Source organism: Aphis gossypii, chromosome 1, assembly GCF_020184175.1.
Source record: "Aphis gossypii isolate Hap1 chromosome 1, ASM2018417v2, whole genome shotgun sequence".
In the NCBI taxonomy this organism is placed as follows: Eukaryota; Metazoa; Arthropoda; class Insecta; order Hemiptera; family Aphididae; genus Aphis; species Aphis gossypii.
Genome location: NC_065530.1, coordinates 72,895,346 through 72,912,502, shown reverse-complemented (window position 1 = coordinate 72,912,502; position 17,157 = coordinate 72,895,346). Strand labels below are relative to the sequence as shown.

The 17,157-nt window shown below is 28.6% G+C and overlaps 1 protein-coding gene across 1 annotated transcript in view; it reads left to right on the top strand.

The window, feature by feature from the left end:
* LOC114124687 (uncharacterized) overlaps positions 1-17,157 on the top strand; it is a 176,482-nt gene that overhangs the window by 16,732 nt on the left and 142,593 nt on the right. Inside the window, exon 2 of the mRNA XM_050198755.1 lies at positions 2,542-2,586. Within this exon, the coding sequence (XP_050054712.1) occupies positions 2,542-2,586 (45 nt within the window). The remainder of the gene's footprint in view (positions 1-2,541; positions 2,587-17,157) is intronic.

Sequence of the window (17,157 nt, the reverse complement as noted above, 5' to 3'; positions counted from 1 at the left end):
GAATAAATTGATTAGATTAGTTGAACATTTACACAAATGTGAAATTAAAACATCTTTAAATTCCATTTCCTATTAGTAATTACATATTCAGAATATTTAAATTAAACAACGAGATTTACTGTATTGTATGTAAATACCTTAGTTTTGATAGGTAGTATAATAGACAAAAATAATGATAATTCGTAAATCATTAATCAATGCGCACAGAATAATATTTTATGCAATAATATATTTTTTTATTAAAATAATAGGAGTCTATATAAATGTATTTATATTAATAATGAGAAATATTTAAAGTTTTCATTTCTAGTTAAATGTTTAGTATGGTTTAAAGCTAAGAATTCATATGTGTATGTATACAACTCATTATACCTATATTCTAAAATATGATGCGTTAAGAACAATATAGTAATATAAATAAATACAGGATCAATTAACAAATTATAATTTCAATATTAATTATATGAATTAATTAATTAATATTTATATGTTGTCGTGAAAAATCAATCAGTTTTAATTTACTATGCTATAATTTATAAAGAAGATTTTAGTTTAAAAAACACTTGATTGCTGAACAAATAAGAATAAACATAGTAGTTATTATAGATATAATACATTAAAAAAATATATTTTGTTAGTTATAATAAAATTTAAAATGTATTTAATTATTAGGAATAGAAATAATTATGTTTTTAGTTGTATTATTGTACAGAGTACATACGTTAAAAACTGTAAATAGTTGTAATTTATATTTATCAATGCCATTATAAAGTGATAACTGCAGTGGTTTGCAAGTGACAAGTTTTTATTTTATATTTAGTGTACAGAGGAGACGTTTCGTAAGATTGCGATAAGAAATAGCCTGTATAGTCACTAGGAATTCGATTATGGTTCATGACAAAGATATGTGTAAAGTCAAGAGGAAGTTATGATAGGATATACTTTTTAAGATAGTAGCTGGCTTTTTGCAGAGCCACGATACATTTCGGGTGATAAAATATACTTTATATACTTATATATGTATATATATATAATATATGTATAAATGTCGGGTTAGAAGGTTAAGCAGTGAGGATTAATGACGATCGTTTGGGATACATACCGGAAGTTCCACGCGGTATTTGAGTAAGAACATGGTCGACAGAACTGCAGAAGGGAGAAGTTCGCTGTATATACAAGATTTTCTGGAATATAATATGCAAGACGATCTCATTACTATTTCAGCGATGTTGATGTGACCATACAACCACTTTTCTTTTTTAGTTCAAGACTATGTGAAATGGGAGTTTAATATAGAAAGTTTTTTATAAGAGATATGGCGGAGTGGTTAATGGGGTTGGAGTAAATTGCTAGGAGTAGAGATTGAAAGTCTGAAGCGATTAAAAACGTTGTATTATGGCTTAAAGAAAAATGTAATAGCAAAGCGTTAATTATATTAAAGCATATTCAGTAATAAATCACGGGAAGAAGGGTTGTAATTTATCTGCTAAGGAAATATTGAGTTACTCGAAATAAAAAAAAGATTAACCTGCAAAACTGGAAAATGCTGAATCATGTATTAAAACAAGTAACTGTTTTAATATTTTTAAACAGAAACAGAATATTTGTATTTATCAAGTTTTAAGTGTAATTTTATTTAATAGAAATTTATGAATATAAAAGAAATTTATAAAGTTATTCGTAATAAAATCATCTTTCTGAGAAATGTGTAAAAAAACAACAGACTTATTTCTAAATATAATGCATACCTATGTATACATATATATATATATTATGTTGAATAATTATAGCACTTCATACTTATTTGTTAATAAATGTATTTAAAACATAATTTATTTTGATATATATATAAAGTATATTTTTGTTATTTTTTTACATTTAGTTGCACAATTATTTTGTCATCATCTTTTATTTTTTGATCTTGAATAATAGGATTTAATAAAATATATTACAACAGATATAACAATATATACCAGCTACCACAGGTGCGCAAAATTTCAATTTGATCTTAAAATATTATAAAAAAATAGTGTTGTTTCGAAAACATGACGATTTCTTGACAGCCAATTATGGGGTTTATGTATTTATAGATACAATAGCACGTTGTTTATAAGTGATGGGAAGAATTTTATATTATACCACAATAACGATATTGCTGCAAAGTCAAGTGTTTGCAGCGTGACAAGGAGTACTTAAAATATTGGTTAACTATTATACGTGTTAATATACACTAGTGGGTTGTATTGTTTTAAAAAACAATATTAAATTTACTAGATCAATGGTTTTGCAATTTTCATTATTATGTAAATATAATATAATACAGCTGATATAGATCGTATTATATGATGCAGCTTTAGTGGTTTTATAATAATATATTTTTTTTTAAGTTTAATGATATGAATTACAATATTGTGGAATTATTGATAGACAATAGTATTAATATTTTAAACATACTTAATATATATTATATGTATCTATATGTGTATTAAAAAAAAATAATTATATAAGTTAATTAAAATAATATTTTTTTTGTGATTTTAGGGCAAAGGAAATTCGGCTATAATGAAATCCTTGCACAAGCCAAAGGTAAGCAATGATTATTATGTTAAGTCATAAAATCCACGAACGAAACAATAGCATTGAGTATAGTCGATAACTTTTGTATATTTGTTTTATTTATTTTAACGTCATAAATATTAAGCTATATTATATTATTATTAATAACTTGTTGCACGTAAACACTTTATTTATTATTATTATTCTAATATTTTGTAATACTCGTAAAATATAATATACATACTATTTTGACGTGCAGGTATGAATTTTGTGGATATACTATATATTTAAATACATGCATTATTATGTGAGGTTTTTGATAATTTTTTATAAATTTATATGTAATAAAGTAAAAGCATTTTTATAGTGGAACTCTTAAAACGTTTATCGATTACTTTATTTGCGATGCCTTTTCATCTGTAGTATAATTTGCAACATCTGTAAATTGTATATGTGTAAATATATATATAAATATAATCTCAGTGGCAGGTACAAAAAATGTGAAAAGCACACAGGTGTCTGACTTACTAATTGGTCAACGGGGAGTAAACGTGAGCATAATAACAATTGTCACCAAATACTGTCGTTTGATGATGAATGATGATAATATAATTACTAGTTATAATACGTTATGCAATGCGTGTACCAAATATTATTTCTGATCGTCAAAAATCTGTGTTAAAAATGTTATAAAATATAATGGTGATAAATTGTATAATTTGTAATGCGAAATTATACCATGCCAAAATACCGAGTACCTATAATATGTTAAATAAAAATGTGTGTGTTGAGTCATTTGTAACTATAATTCGATATAAAACGCGAATTCTGGAATCTGCGGCAGCCGGCAGAGTGAACCGTAAACGAATTGAAGAAGATTTGTAGGCGGACAAAAGTTTTCCCGTATCGTAAATAATAATTGAATGAGCACATTTCTGATACAGACGTAAACAGTGTAAGGGTATGGAAAATAGCTTGAAACAAAAGACAAAATGTATAGAATATATAGTCATTTGTTGTACGCGTGATGTTGAAGAAATTCGAAAATCTATACTCAGCAAACACATTCGTGTGAAAACATATATAATATATATATATATAATACATGGTCGTTGATTATATTATCATTTATCAAGCTTCAGTTTAACAATACATTTTCGTGTTTAATTATTTACTTAAGCTACCTGTTTCATTTAAATAACTATAATAAATTGTACGCACTACGCGCGTGTACATAATATTTAGGCCGTATAGACAAGTAGGCACCTAAAATACTGTTTTAATCTATCATAAATTGAAATGGAGGAGTAGTTACTTTGAAAATAAGTTGATTGATTGACCTGCTATTAAATTAACTGGGATAATATTGGTTTCTTATTGTATAGTATACCTATCTATTTATGATTTATTATTTTATAAATAATTATTAAATCATAAAATACATACAATTTAAAAATAAAAAATTGCTGGCAGTATGATGATTTGTTTAAATAGTAAATGAATAATAAATTAATGTAAAATATGTTTTTAAGTTATATTCATAGATCTTATTTATATTATGTCACCTCGTGCCAATTAGATTCAAAGATCAAGGCGATGAGTTGCGGATTGTCTTTCAATGACAATAACTATAATCATAATTTAAATCTAAATATAATTTAAATATAACTAATAAACGATTATTAATTATAAGCAAATACTAATTTAAACAATACTAATTAGGTGAGTATTATAAATGTTTTTATGTTAATATTGTATAATAATGTTATTTCTATAAAGTTTATACTACAATTAATACATACATGTATGAGTAGTTGTTTTTGGTTAATAATTTAAAAATATAAAATTTTTAATCAAAACAAATAAAATTGACAACAGTTTTTTTAAATTTATTTTTATAAAATGTACAAGTTTCCAAAACAGTTATTTATTTATACAATTAAATTAACTGCGTAGAGAGGTAAATATATTTTTTATGAGGTTTACTTGTTATAAAAATATCGTTTGTGTGATAATAATTGAGCTACTTAGTTCTTATACTATTTTTTATTAATTTAACGATAACGAATAAAAATGTCCTTTGACAAAACATAGTTATTGTGACCTCGAAAAAAGATACATATTTATTTTACCTATAAGCAGCAAGTTATTATAAACTTACTTGGCATCAAATAATTTTAGCATAAGGCTTATAAAAATGCCTTTAAAATGTAAGTATGCTTACTATGCGTGATATTTATTTATACCTACATTATCGTTCTTAATTTCATATAGCGAATGTTGTGATATAAAAGTGAATAACAATAGTTTATTATTGGGTATACACCTACATTTTAATTTATTTGCTAAATTATTGATAAAGAAAAAATATACCTACCTATAATTATCCAATCTATTTGATATCTAATTGGTACACAGTTAGTAGTTGTGATTATGTACCTATTAAAAAGCTTAATTAAAACTTAATTTCATGACTGGGTAAAATAAAATATTATCAGTAATAATATATATATATAATATAATTTAACAGTTCCATAAAATATATGTGATGTTGTAATATTATGTAGTATTATTTTTATAATTATTATATTATTATTCTGTGGAATTATGATATTATGTGAACTTAGTTTTGTTTAAAACTTGAAGAATTATTTTTTTCATACTATAAGTATTGATTTTTTTAGTGCCTATATTTATTAAATTTATATATTTTAAAGAATTGATCTACTTAAAACAACATACATCCTTTAAGGAAAAATATTTGAAAGATTTTTCGTAAGTATAAAGTTATTATAACATAAAAATAATTACCTAAATATAATGTTAAAACAACTTCATACCTATTAGTATTTAATAATAATATGATATCAAAACCTTAATAGAATACATATATATAATAAAACTAATTGATCATAAAACATATACACTCTATGACATACCTTCATGAATCATGGCTACATCGTACACAGCGGTATGTATATATATATATATATATATATCAGAGAATTAAACTTTAAGCTTTCTACAAAGATAATTGCAGTCTTTTTTAAAATAATCAATAATTCATTTAAATTTAGATAAACTGAATAGCTTGTGAGTTGTCGGTTAGGTTTATCTAAAAGGTCTAAAAAGTAAACATAAGTAAGTAAAATTAGGATATCGTTAGTTGTGAACGGTAGTATATTTTGCAATATACAAGTAAAATTACATTTTCCTTTTCATACAATATAAAAAAAACTATTTTGATGTTGTAAATTTTTTGTATTTTGAACGATGTATACGGAGTTTATACGTTTTTTACAAGATACTGAAATGTTTGAATCCAGATAAGAAGATCAAATAAATGGGTATAAAGGTAAATAAGTTATAAAAAGATGTATTTGAAGTTCTTTTATTTTTTGAAAATTTTGTTTTTCCTACAATCTTGCATTGAAGTACTTAATGTAAAATATTTAAAATCAATCGACCGATTTATTCTACGTAACAAATATACTAGGATTGTAATTCCGTTTTTTCTTAGATTCAATTGAAGGGTCTGCAGTTGTAGTAACAGAACAGCTCTATTTTCATAAATTTACAAGATCAATAAAAAAATTACTCACAGTTTATTAGAAATTCCCAGCATACAGAATTTATTATTATAATTTTATAATTTATTTCTATAATATGAAAAATAATAATAAATAAATATAAGACCTTAATTATTGTTTCCAACAACTGAAATTAAATTCTTAAAGTTGATAACTACTTGGAATTATCTGGTTGTTGCACCATTTGCAATATATATATATATTTAATTTAAAACAAATTAAAAAAAACTTTTTTGATTTAATTAAAACAAATGTTATTTAACTATATGAAAACGTTTAATTATACTAAGGATTAAAATAAAAGAAGCTGTCTTTGTATACTCAAATTCAGAATCAGACAACTTCATCATTATTATTATTAATTCATTGAATAATACGCAGACATGTTCGTTTTTATTTCATATAGGACTTTTAACATATTTTTAAAAATTACAAATGTGATGAACATAAATTGCTATAACAATTGACGTATCACTTAAAACGAAGCTTTCAAGTAGGTGTACAGTGGTAAATTACTAATTAGTGATTTGTTGCTAATTGCATTCATGTTAAATTCTACAGTGACACATGCGTTATTACATCAACGTATACGTATTATATAAACACATTAAACCAATAGGCATTTAACAAGATATTGTAATAATATAATATTATGTTGTAGGTGTATATTGTTACATTTACATATCTGTACGGTCGGACAAAATATCCGCTTTGCAATATGGTAAAATACATAAGCAATCGGATAGTAAATAAACCTTTGATAAAATAGGTATATCATTAAATTTCATAAATTATTATTATTATTGTTATCTTGCTCATTGAATTGCAGGATCTTTTAGATAATTTGTAACGTTATTCGTTTTCCGTGTTCAACGGTAAAAATTAGTATTTGTTTTTTTTTTTTTGTAGAAAAAAAGTCGTCATTCGACCTGCTGCGTCCGTTACGTTTGTAAGATAAAATACGATTTTTACGGTTCGGATTTTTCGGGAGTCAGGCCTTCGTCGCCGCCACGGTCTGTGGATCGGGTACGAATGTTTTGTTTCGAGGATGCAGCGGGAGGACAGAGTTCATTTTGAGAATATGTTTTCGTCCATCCATTAGCTTTTTCTAGCCGAACGCGTTTCGAATTCGGAACCGTAAGTCGTTCCTTGCCCGCGTTCAAGGTCCCGTCAGTGCGGTGTCGGCAGTCACATGCGAAGCGAGAGGCGAGCGAGTGCGACGCGCCGCTCTCCGCTCCGTCGCCCGCTCGCATCTCTGGCACACACAACCCTTCGGGAGTCACCGTCGGCACGGCGGACAGACACCCTAATCGATCGGGCCCCGCGCCCCGCCAACGTCCACGTTGGCACCACTGCGGTTCCGCCGCCACCCCCGCGCGACGCCGTCCACACTACGACTACCGCACCGCACGGGACAACGGCGACGCGACCGTATACCGCGGTTTAATAGTAATAGTAATAATAATAATATAATAATAATAATAATAATTTAATAATAACAATAACACTATATACAAAATATCGCGTGCGACCGGTCGGTCGGTCGGCCGCCGACGACGAAGCGCGCGTGCTCCCCACCACCGACCGACAGCGGTGCCGCAGTCACGACCGCCGCCGTCGAACGCCGTGCCGGTATTGGCCGAAACGTGTGTGTAGCGTTGCCGTTACCTACCGGTCGACCGGCTGCCGTCGAGCGCGCGTGTTTTTCGTCAGTGCCGCGTTCGCGTTCGTCGTGTGCGCGTCTGTCGAGTGTGTCGCGCGTCACGTCGCTCGTCGTTTTCGCGTTCCGTTCGAAAGTCTAATGCGGTAAACGGTGATAACCACCGATATCGTCGTATTTTTTAGTCGTATACGATTCGCGTCGTCGATCGTTCCGTAACTGCGCGCCGTGCGAGTGATCCGACAGATCGTCGAGACTCGGGTGTGGAGGAGAGTCGAGAAAAAAAAACCCGATCGCCCGCGAGTTTTTGCCGAGTTTCTATGGACGACCCGAACCGGATCCGCCGAAGCAGCCGTCGTCGTCGATGTAGGTACCTACTCAATATTGATATCGTCACAACGCATTCTGTGCGTTGTTCTTTTTTACGCCAAGTCTCGAAATGCGTCGCACACTCCATCGCCCCGTACAGTGGATACGATATTATGACGTATTCGACGTGATATCGTTATTATGCACCTACTTTGAATAATATGTATGATTATAGCTCAGGCGTTGCAGATTGCACGGGTCGTAGGCTGGGAAACGATAATAACTTTAATAGTAAACCGTATAACGTATAGGCTAATATTTATCCGACTGTCACTGTAATCGTTTCGTTCCTAGAAACGGTCGAAAATCGAATCGTCACCGATTATCTAGTCGCGATTCCAATAATATAATATTATAGTCAGTGTAATACCACAACACATGGGTACACGGGCCGAATGTCAATTTTTTTTTTGGAAAATCATAGCGTTCGGTTAATGCGTGAACCCCACGCGCAGACACTAAGACGACCATACGGTAGCTCGGTCACAGACCGGAGTAAACTGGTTTTAGCGACCACAACAAACCGCCGACGCCGACTGAATGGCTATGGACACGATACGACGTGTGTAGACTGTGTAGACGTTCTCCCATATAGCGTATAATATCGTACCGTACGCGTCGTATTTATTTTTATTGTATTAAGTATTGTGTAGTATTCGAGGTTCTTTTCATTATGTCGTCGGATTGCGCGTCTGGTCGCGACCACCGGAGATTTTCAAAAGAGATCTCACCGAATGTTTTTTATTATTATTACGACGACGACGAATAATCCGGCCGATGTAATAACAATAATAATGAATATTATATTTTCCGTTTTTTACTGGGAGTCTGTGAACGGAGTCTATCGCCCGTGCGCGTTTGTGTAGTAAATAATATAATGACGACGATAACGACGTCGCGACTCGCGGAACCGAACAATAAAATTCGGCCTCCGACGCGTTTTTACGCGTTTTTTTCTCTCGTTTTTATGATCCGATTTGTAACGTAGAAAAACGATTCTATCGTCGTAACCCGTAGGTAGGTAGATACGCGGGCGGCGCAACGTTCTTTTATTCTTTCGGTGAACGAGATAAACGTCAAATTTTACATTACGAGTTTCTTCGGGCACAGTGTCGTTGAGGTACGCCCGCCCGCGTTTCGTGGAAACCGATTGACGTGAAACAATAATATTATTTACTGGAAATTATTGGATATATATAATATATAGGTATCACCACATGTTCGTGTATATTTTTTTAATAATCGTCAACTAGCACAAAAACAACGATTTTTGTCTCGAAAAATTATTATTTGTTATTAATTCATCACGGGATTTTAATACGCCGCACAGATTATTTTCTTTTCGATTATTATTGATACGGCGATATTATTATAGTCGGTGGTTGCACTGTTATTTTTTCGATGACTTTTCGTTTCGTTTTTAACTAGAACGCAGCATAATAATGTGAATATCGAAGTTCGCGGAATTTTACTAATTCACTGATTCGCTTTCTATCGTTCTATTACGTTCAAACGTTTTTACAGCCAAGAAAAGATAAAACATATTTCATAGTAAAATGTATGTATTGGCTATTTGTTTAAAAAATATTAGGTTTTTTTCCATTGCATGCATCTACAAATGTATAATTCATTTTAATTTGACAAAAAATTAGCAACTGGTAAATGTTCATAATTTAGCCGTATGGCTTTTGAAAATATTAACTAGGTATATTAGTAATTAACAAGTTATATATTATTTTTATCACATCATAAAACTATAACTTTATCACTTTTATTTCCCACGCAACTCGTAATTGGATGCTCACGACATGAGCTATTTTAAAAATTATATAATAACTGATGAACGATAATTATTAATATCTAAGTTACAATTAAGTAGATAGACATCTATAACTATTTATGAGCTTATGACATTAAGTGACTTCGTCATTAGACGTACGATAACAATGATAATTATCTTAAGGTCTAAATAATGAATCGTTTTTTCCGAGGTTTTTACTAAAATGAGTGAATTCAAGATTATTTTTGAATTGCAAAGATATCAAATTTGTTTATTTTTATATTGATATAATAACAATATTATTTGTAGAAGAATCTTTTCACTCATTAAAATATAATGATGCTAAAGTATAATATACTATGCAGTCAGTGACGTAGGTACTTAGACCTGAACTTTGGGAATTAATTTACAGATTGTATTATTTTCTTACCTTACTTTTAGTCATTTTTCATTTTTTATTTAGTACTTATACAAACATAATGTCTACAAAAACGTAGTTCAATGTAACTAAAATATGTTTATCAAAAGTTTTTGGTATTATTGTTTTTAAAAAGAAAAGTAAAAGTCGAGGTAAAAGTAAAATAATATTAGGTACGCAGACGTATTATTATTATTACATTATGCAGAACTATAATTTAATTTTGCAATCGCGTTCGAAATAATTGTACTACAAATGAGGCACGGAATCGTTTTTATTAATTTAAAAATATCATAAAAAAACTTCAGTAAAATACTGTTTGATCACATTTAGCGTGTTATAGTGTTACGTATATTAATGCGAAATACCTAGTATACCGAAGTATATGGTATACTTACTCTTTGACAGTATCTATTATAGCACGCACTGCGTACGTAAGACGAGGCATATAAGAGGATCGGTTTGTAATTCGTGCCGTGTGGTATACATTTTTTATATTGCCATTGGTTGTTTATTTCATTTTTTATTTTTTATACGCTATCATTTCGCCGAACATCGCTGGGAATTTCGGTGTCGGCTCATTCGAATTCACGGACAGGAGTCATGGCTAAACCATGCCTCGGGTTCAACAACAAAAATATCAGTGTTATTGTAATACATTACATCGTCGAATAATAACATTATATATTATTGTCGTGATAGTATTATATTACCTACATATTATTATATTATCATTGTATAATTGTGCCGTGAAACGGTAGTAGGTACCTAATACTTAGTAATACTGAGTATAATGAATAATGATATTTTTTTCGTCCAATACTTTTATACTTACACGGACGTTTTTCAAACCGTGCAGTGTTACACCGTCACAGGACCTTTCATACAGTGGCCATGCGAATTTTAATATATTAAATAAATATTACGTACAGCAGGTATATACATACCCATAAATCCTATATAAATACAGCTCGGGCGACTGCAAGGGAGCAGCACGTGATGTCCCATCCCAATGACGCATTGCGCCATAATAATACGGTAGGACCAGCCGGCGCGTATACTTTCGTCTTTCAACGTACATATGTCATATACCTTATATTATGTATATACTCGTATAATATCATCTATACATTAAATCGTATAATAAAGTCGCCGGGCATCGGAAAATCATTGGAATTCTTTATTGTGCAGTTATTCATTTTTTCCCCTCGAGTACGTAGTTTTCGTTCTCTTCGATCGAATCTTTTCTCCGTTTAGTAGGTTTAAGTCTTATCGTATTGCATATACGCATTTAAAACATCATGTTTGCCGGCAAAATCGTCTCAATTTTTATGAGACTTCCTAGCTGTATAGTATATAAACTAGGGTATAAATATACGCGTGTATTGTGTTCATACGTACATTATCTATCTGATAATCATTATCAGAATATAATATGTTATTGTGTCATGTATTAATTCGTACACCTATAACGTGTTGTTTTGATATCTCAGTCGATTTCGCACACCGGAAGTCTATTAGCGAACGTGTTAATGTACGTGTGTTGTGTGTGTAGGTACACGTGTGACGAGACTTCTATGTTACTATTTATGAATAGGAGTTTATTATATTATAATATAGTGCGCGTGTGTACATTACATAATATTATATGTTATAAATCGAGATAACTATTTGTGGTTGAGGTCAAGAAGCCATTGAATGTTTTATACTACAGCACAATACATTATGTATACATGTATCTTCGTATCTTCTGTATTTAGAAGTCATCATTGTTACACTTACCTACAACTAATTACAAGTATGCGAAAACTGTATTTTTTGATTATCCACAGTAATTACTAATTATTATTAGGCCCGTCCAAAATATTACTATTATACAATATACAGGTTTTATAATATAATACTATACTTGTAATTTAACATATTATTATATTATACATATACTAATATACTAACACGTGTATAGGATAGATATATAATGTAAACTACAGGTATATTGTTAATGTTAAAGCGTTGTCGCGCTGCTTAAGAATTTCACGACATCGTGAAAGCATATTATGATCCACAATCATTTCCATTTATGTAAATGTTATTAATTAATAGTTATTAGTTATTACCTTTACGGCCATACATCATATTATAATAATATGACGTATGTGCACAATTATAATATATAATATAGCTCTATAGGTGTGACACTTCGTGATTGTCGTATTATTATACGATACATATTATACGCAAGTATTTTTTATTGTTGTCAATCAGTTCTTAGGTACAATATATCTGTCGTAAAACATTGTGATGTGTATACCTTAACTGTTATGATATTTCGCATACGCATTTTATCGTATGACTTTAATTAGAAAATAAATTAATAAGCTTATAGCCAGCATGTATAATAGGGATGGGCAACTGGTGGCCCGCGTACCTTTTTTTATCTGGCCAGTATTATATTTCTGTATACAATTTTAGCGTTTTTCGGGGGTTATCTTTTCCGTGTTTTATTTTGTTTTTTTAACATTAAAACATACTGTAAATATAAATTAATTAATATAAAAAGTAAATTGTATATTTTATTGACTTATTTTAAATTTGTTTTCTATACTCTCTGGCTCGCTAGATATTAGAATTATAAAAATTGGCTCTCTAGTAACTTCGAGTTGCCCATATCTAGAATTCTAGGATAATATACAATTTATATAAAATGTTTGTGACACATATTATATAGAATTTATTAATATATCTATATATTTTATATACTTATAAATTAAGAATGTAAATAGTAATCAAGTTCACATACTACCTACATAAATTGTAATCATTTTTCAATTTAACAATTAAGTGTAATAATAAACAGAAAAATTATACAGATTTATGAATTTATATTAAACTATTATAATTTTATTCTCGATTTTATCTCATCTGTTTAAATGTTGATCAAAAAATTAAATTAAGTATTATATGAATTTAGAAACTATAAAAATAATTTTGCATATAAAAATTCTAAATCAGTCTTACCTTTGTATGTTATTTGAGATTTATGTATGATAAGGCTAAATAGCAGAGTTGTAGGTTAGGACGGTTTGGTTATTTACCAAACTATGACAGCATCAGCAAATTCAAATGCTTACTTGTAATTACTTTTTGGTTTTCTTTCGATATAGACTTATAAACATAGTGTTATGTTTTAATGCATAATTTTGAATTGCCGGGGAAGCTGGAGAAATTTACGTCAAGTATAGGATGTAGGTATGATAATAAGAATTATTCATTTCGTATTATAGGTATACTTTTATAATACAAACTTATTTCGTTCTTATTGAAATGCAATATCTAATAATATCTATGCGATATCTGTTTATCATATTTCGTTAATAATTTATACATTATAAAAAACGTAAACTATGATATGTGTATTGCACTAACAATATACCTAATAAAATAGTATACTCGTATATTATCGTTAGACCTAAATCTCTGAGAAACGCTCTTTCTTTAAAAAAATAAATATATATAATATTTTAAGTAGTTTTAATGTTTTATCAAGTATCCAGGTAACAATACGCTGATGGAACAACAATATCTATAATATCTGTAATATGCTATACAAATGACCTCGAAATATTTGCTGATAAATAATGTTGTAGTTACGTTAACTTTTTTTATTTCTGAGTTTATGACTTATCTTAATTTTATTTTTAACGACGTGCCAAAATGTGACTTTTATTTCTAGATTTCAACACAATTTTTTTTAAAACGCTTTTTTTGTTAGATGTAACGATATAACTATGTTGTTAACAACCTATTCTTACTTATTTCACTAAAGCTTCTTTAAGAAACAATATTTTGTAAGGCTTTTATATGAAATATGTCTATAGCTTAAATTTGAAAGTTTTGAATTTTTAAAACTTAATATTAAGAACAAGAACTATATATCAAAAATAAAATCCAGAGTAAAATCTCATATCATTTGACATATGATTACAATATGTGTAGTTCACTTCATTTGACTGAATATGATTTATTTAAATTACGTAGGTACGTATAGTTATTCTAGTGTATAATGTATATAATGTACATATACGATGTATCTATATAATGAATTCGTTTACTCGAGGCAATACTTTTTATATTATAGATTTACATTTAAACCTCAGGCGTTTTTTGTCACTTTTTGTCATATGAAATAATATAATAACTCGTTACATTATTATAATCCTATTAATAATTAGTCTTATTAACATTGATCGCCAGGAGCCAGAGGTGTTTTCGTTCTTCTGTAGCAATGGTGCGTATCTCATCAATACAGTTATACATAGTTTACAATACAATATTAGGTCTATAGGTTTTCTTTTATACAACACGATTTACAGCATGTGGGGTTAATGTATTTATGTAGAATTTCACTCTCCCTTGAGCAATATTATCGCGTTAATTGTTGTTTTTCACATAAGAAATATAGTGAATGGGTTGTACGAGGATTTATAAGTTCATTAATCTGCAGTATAGTCAGGCCGTAATAAGTGATAATAAGTACTTAGTAATTGTATTTTTATAGTTATATCAAAATTCATGACATATTCGATATTATTCATTAGGTTTATCCAGAGGTTTATCAATATTATACTCTTATATTATTATCTGACAAGTTGGATATAAATAGAATAATGTTCTTTACAAGTTATTATTGTCAATAATGTTCTTAGATTATGTATTTTAGATATAATAATCAAAATATGTTGTTATGATATTTTTTCGTCAATTTTTTTATTATTTGTAATTGTGCCGCAACAATATTGTGATCAAAATTTAAAAAAATTATTTATCTCGACTGACGGCTGTGTATGATAAATAAAATATTGTTTGTATATTATATTTTACGTATAAATATTTTTTTACAATTTGGTAACTATTGTATGAACCGTTTTTAAATGACGGTTAAGTCATGGGAATAATACAACAAGAATAAAGTATATCGTAAAAGAAAACATCAAGGTCACATTATATAGCAGGCTGCAGGGTTTATACTCCAAAGTAATAAAAAAATAATTATTAACATGTTTCAGATTATTTCGGAGATTATTTAATTTTTATATAGTGTTATTTTAATTTTCAACTGAATTATATAAATACTCATTACTCATATTATAAAAAATCAAAAAAAATCACAGCTCGTTTCATAAAATAGTACTTGTTAAACTGTAGGTTATTAATTTTAACTAAATAGGTACTTACATTAGAACTATTTTTATGAATGATTTTTAAGGTTTGTAATTATAAAGTATGTGCGAATATTTTTTTTTGTTTTTTATTTGAATGTGTAACTACATATTGCTTTGCCAAAATATACATTCTACAACGTGGGAGTACTTATGAATTGTTGATTAACAAAAAAGTTTTAAAATAATTTATTCTTGATCAATGTCGAATGTATAGTAGGTATTATTTAAAAATCTAATAATTATGAATGCAATTTTTTTTAAAGTTTTAGTTATTTTTTTAAATATGCCCACTTTTTTGCACTTCATGGTAATAATATTGTATCAATGAACTAACTGATCAATTATATTTATTGGTTAGTAAACTTTAAGTTTAACATATTTTATAAAGCTATTGCTAACATTTTTATTTTTTATTCTAAAATAATTTCAAATTATGACGTGTTGGATTGAAAATAATATTATTTTAAGAAAGTGTAGTTATACCATTAATGATCGGTTACTAATCTGCGTTTGTATTCATCAATATCATCACATATATATTATATACCTAACGTCATCATAACGTACTTATTGTACTAATTTTGAGGCTTATTTATACAGATTGTATATTTCAATAAAGAAAAAAACGTTTGGGAAATAAATTAATTTATATTGTTACAAGTACAAGTACACTTATAATATTTATTTAAAGTGTTTTTAATGTTTGTTTTTATAAACGTTTTGTCATAAGAACCATTTGGTGTTTTTCGTCAATGTTCGGTTTATTTGAAAACTTTGTATGCGTGTCGATTATTTATGATAGAATGTAAATTAATGTACAGTTCGAATCGCATGTAATTTATGTGCATTTTGATGTCAGTTTTGCAGACTGTCAAAGAAATATCATGCTTGGCCCCTTATTGCGATCATATGGTGTGAGCAGAGACATAAATGTGAATAGGTTTCGGTAATTTCACGGTCAGGCCTGTTGTATTCATTAATAGCTACACTAGTTTAACTATACAAAAATAGAACAAAGTATAATTTATGGGGACAGAAAGAATGAATGAGTGAAGTATATTGTATAGTGCGCCCTTTAATGTTGAAAGAGACTTAAAAAATATAAAATTGAATTTAAGAAATCCGTGTCGAAATTTCATTTTGTTTTACCTATACTTAATTACCTATACTCGTAATATACATAAAACCTTACCTATACGACTCTCAATGCTTACAATTTTCAGCTTTTGTATAAAATATTCATACTATTTTAATATTTAGTATTAAAAAAAGATATATTTAAAATTATTGTCTTTTGTTTTATAACTATCTACTGTAAAAAAAAATTGTATAAGTACTGTTTTTCATTTAGTTCAGAGAAGGAGGAAAAATGTAAGTTTTTACTTTAAGTGGAAAAAAATATTTTAGTTTAAAAATGTAGGTATATGGTTAAACAAATTGTATGCTACATATATTATATTATGGTGGTTTCTTTAACGTGATACTTGGTAAATACTTCTAGGTAGTAAATATGAAAATTTCTGTATTATTATACACATTTTTAAATTTGTTTCAGTGGATAT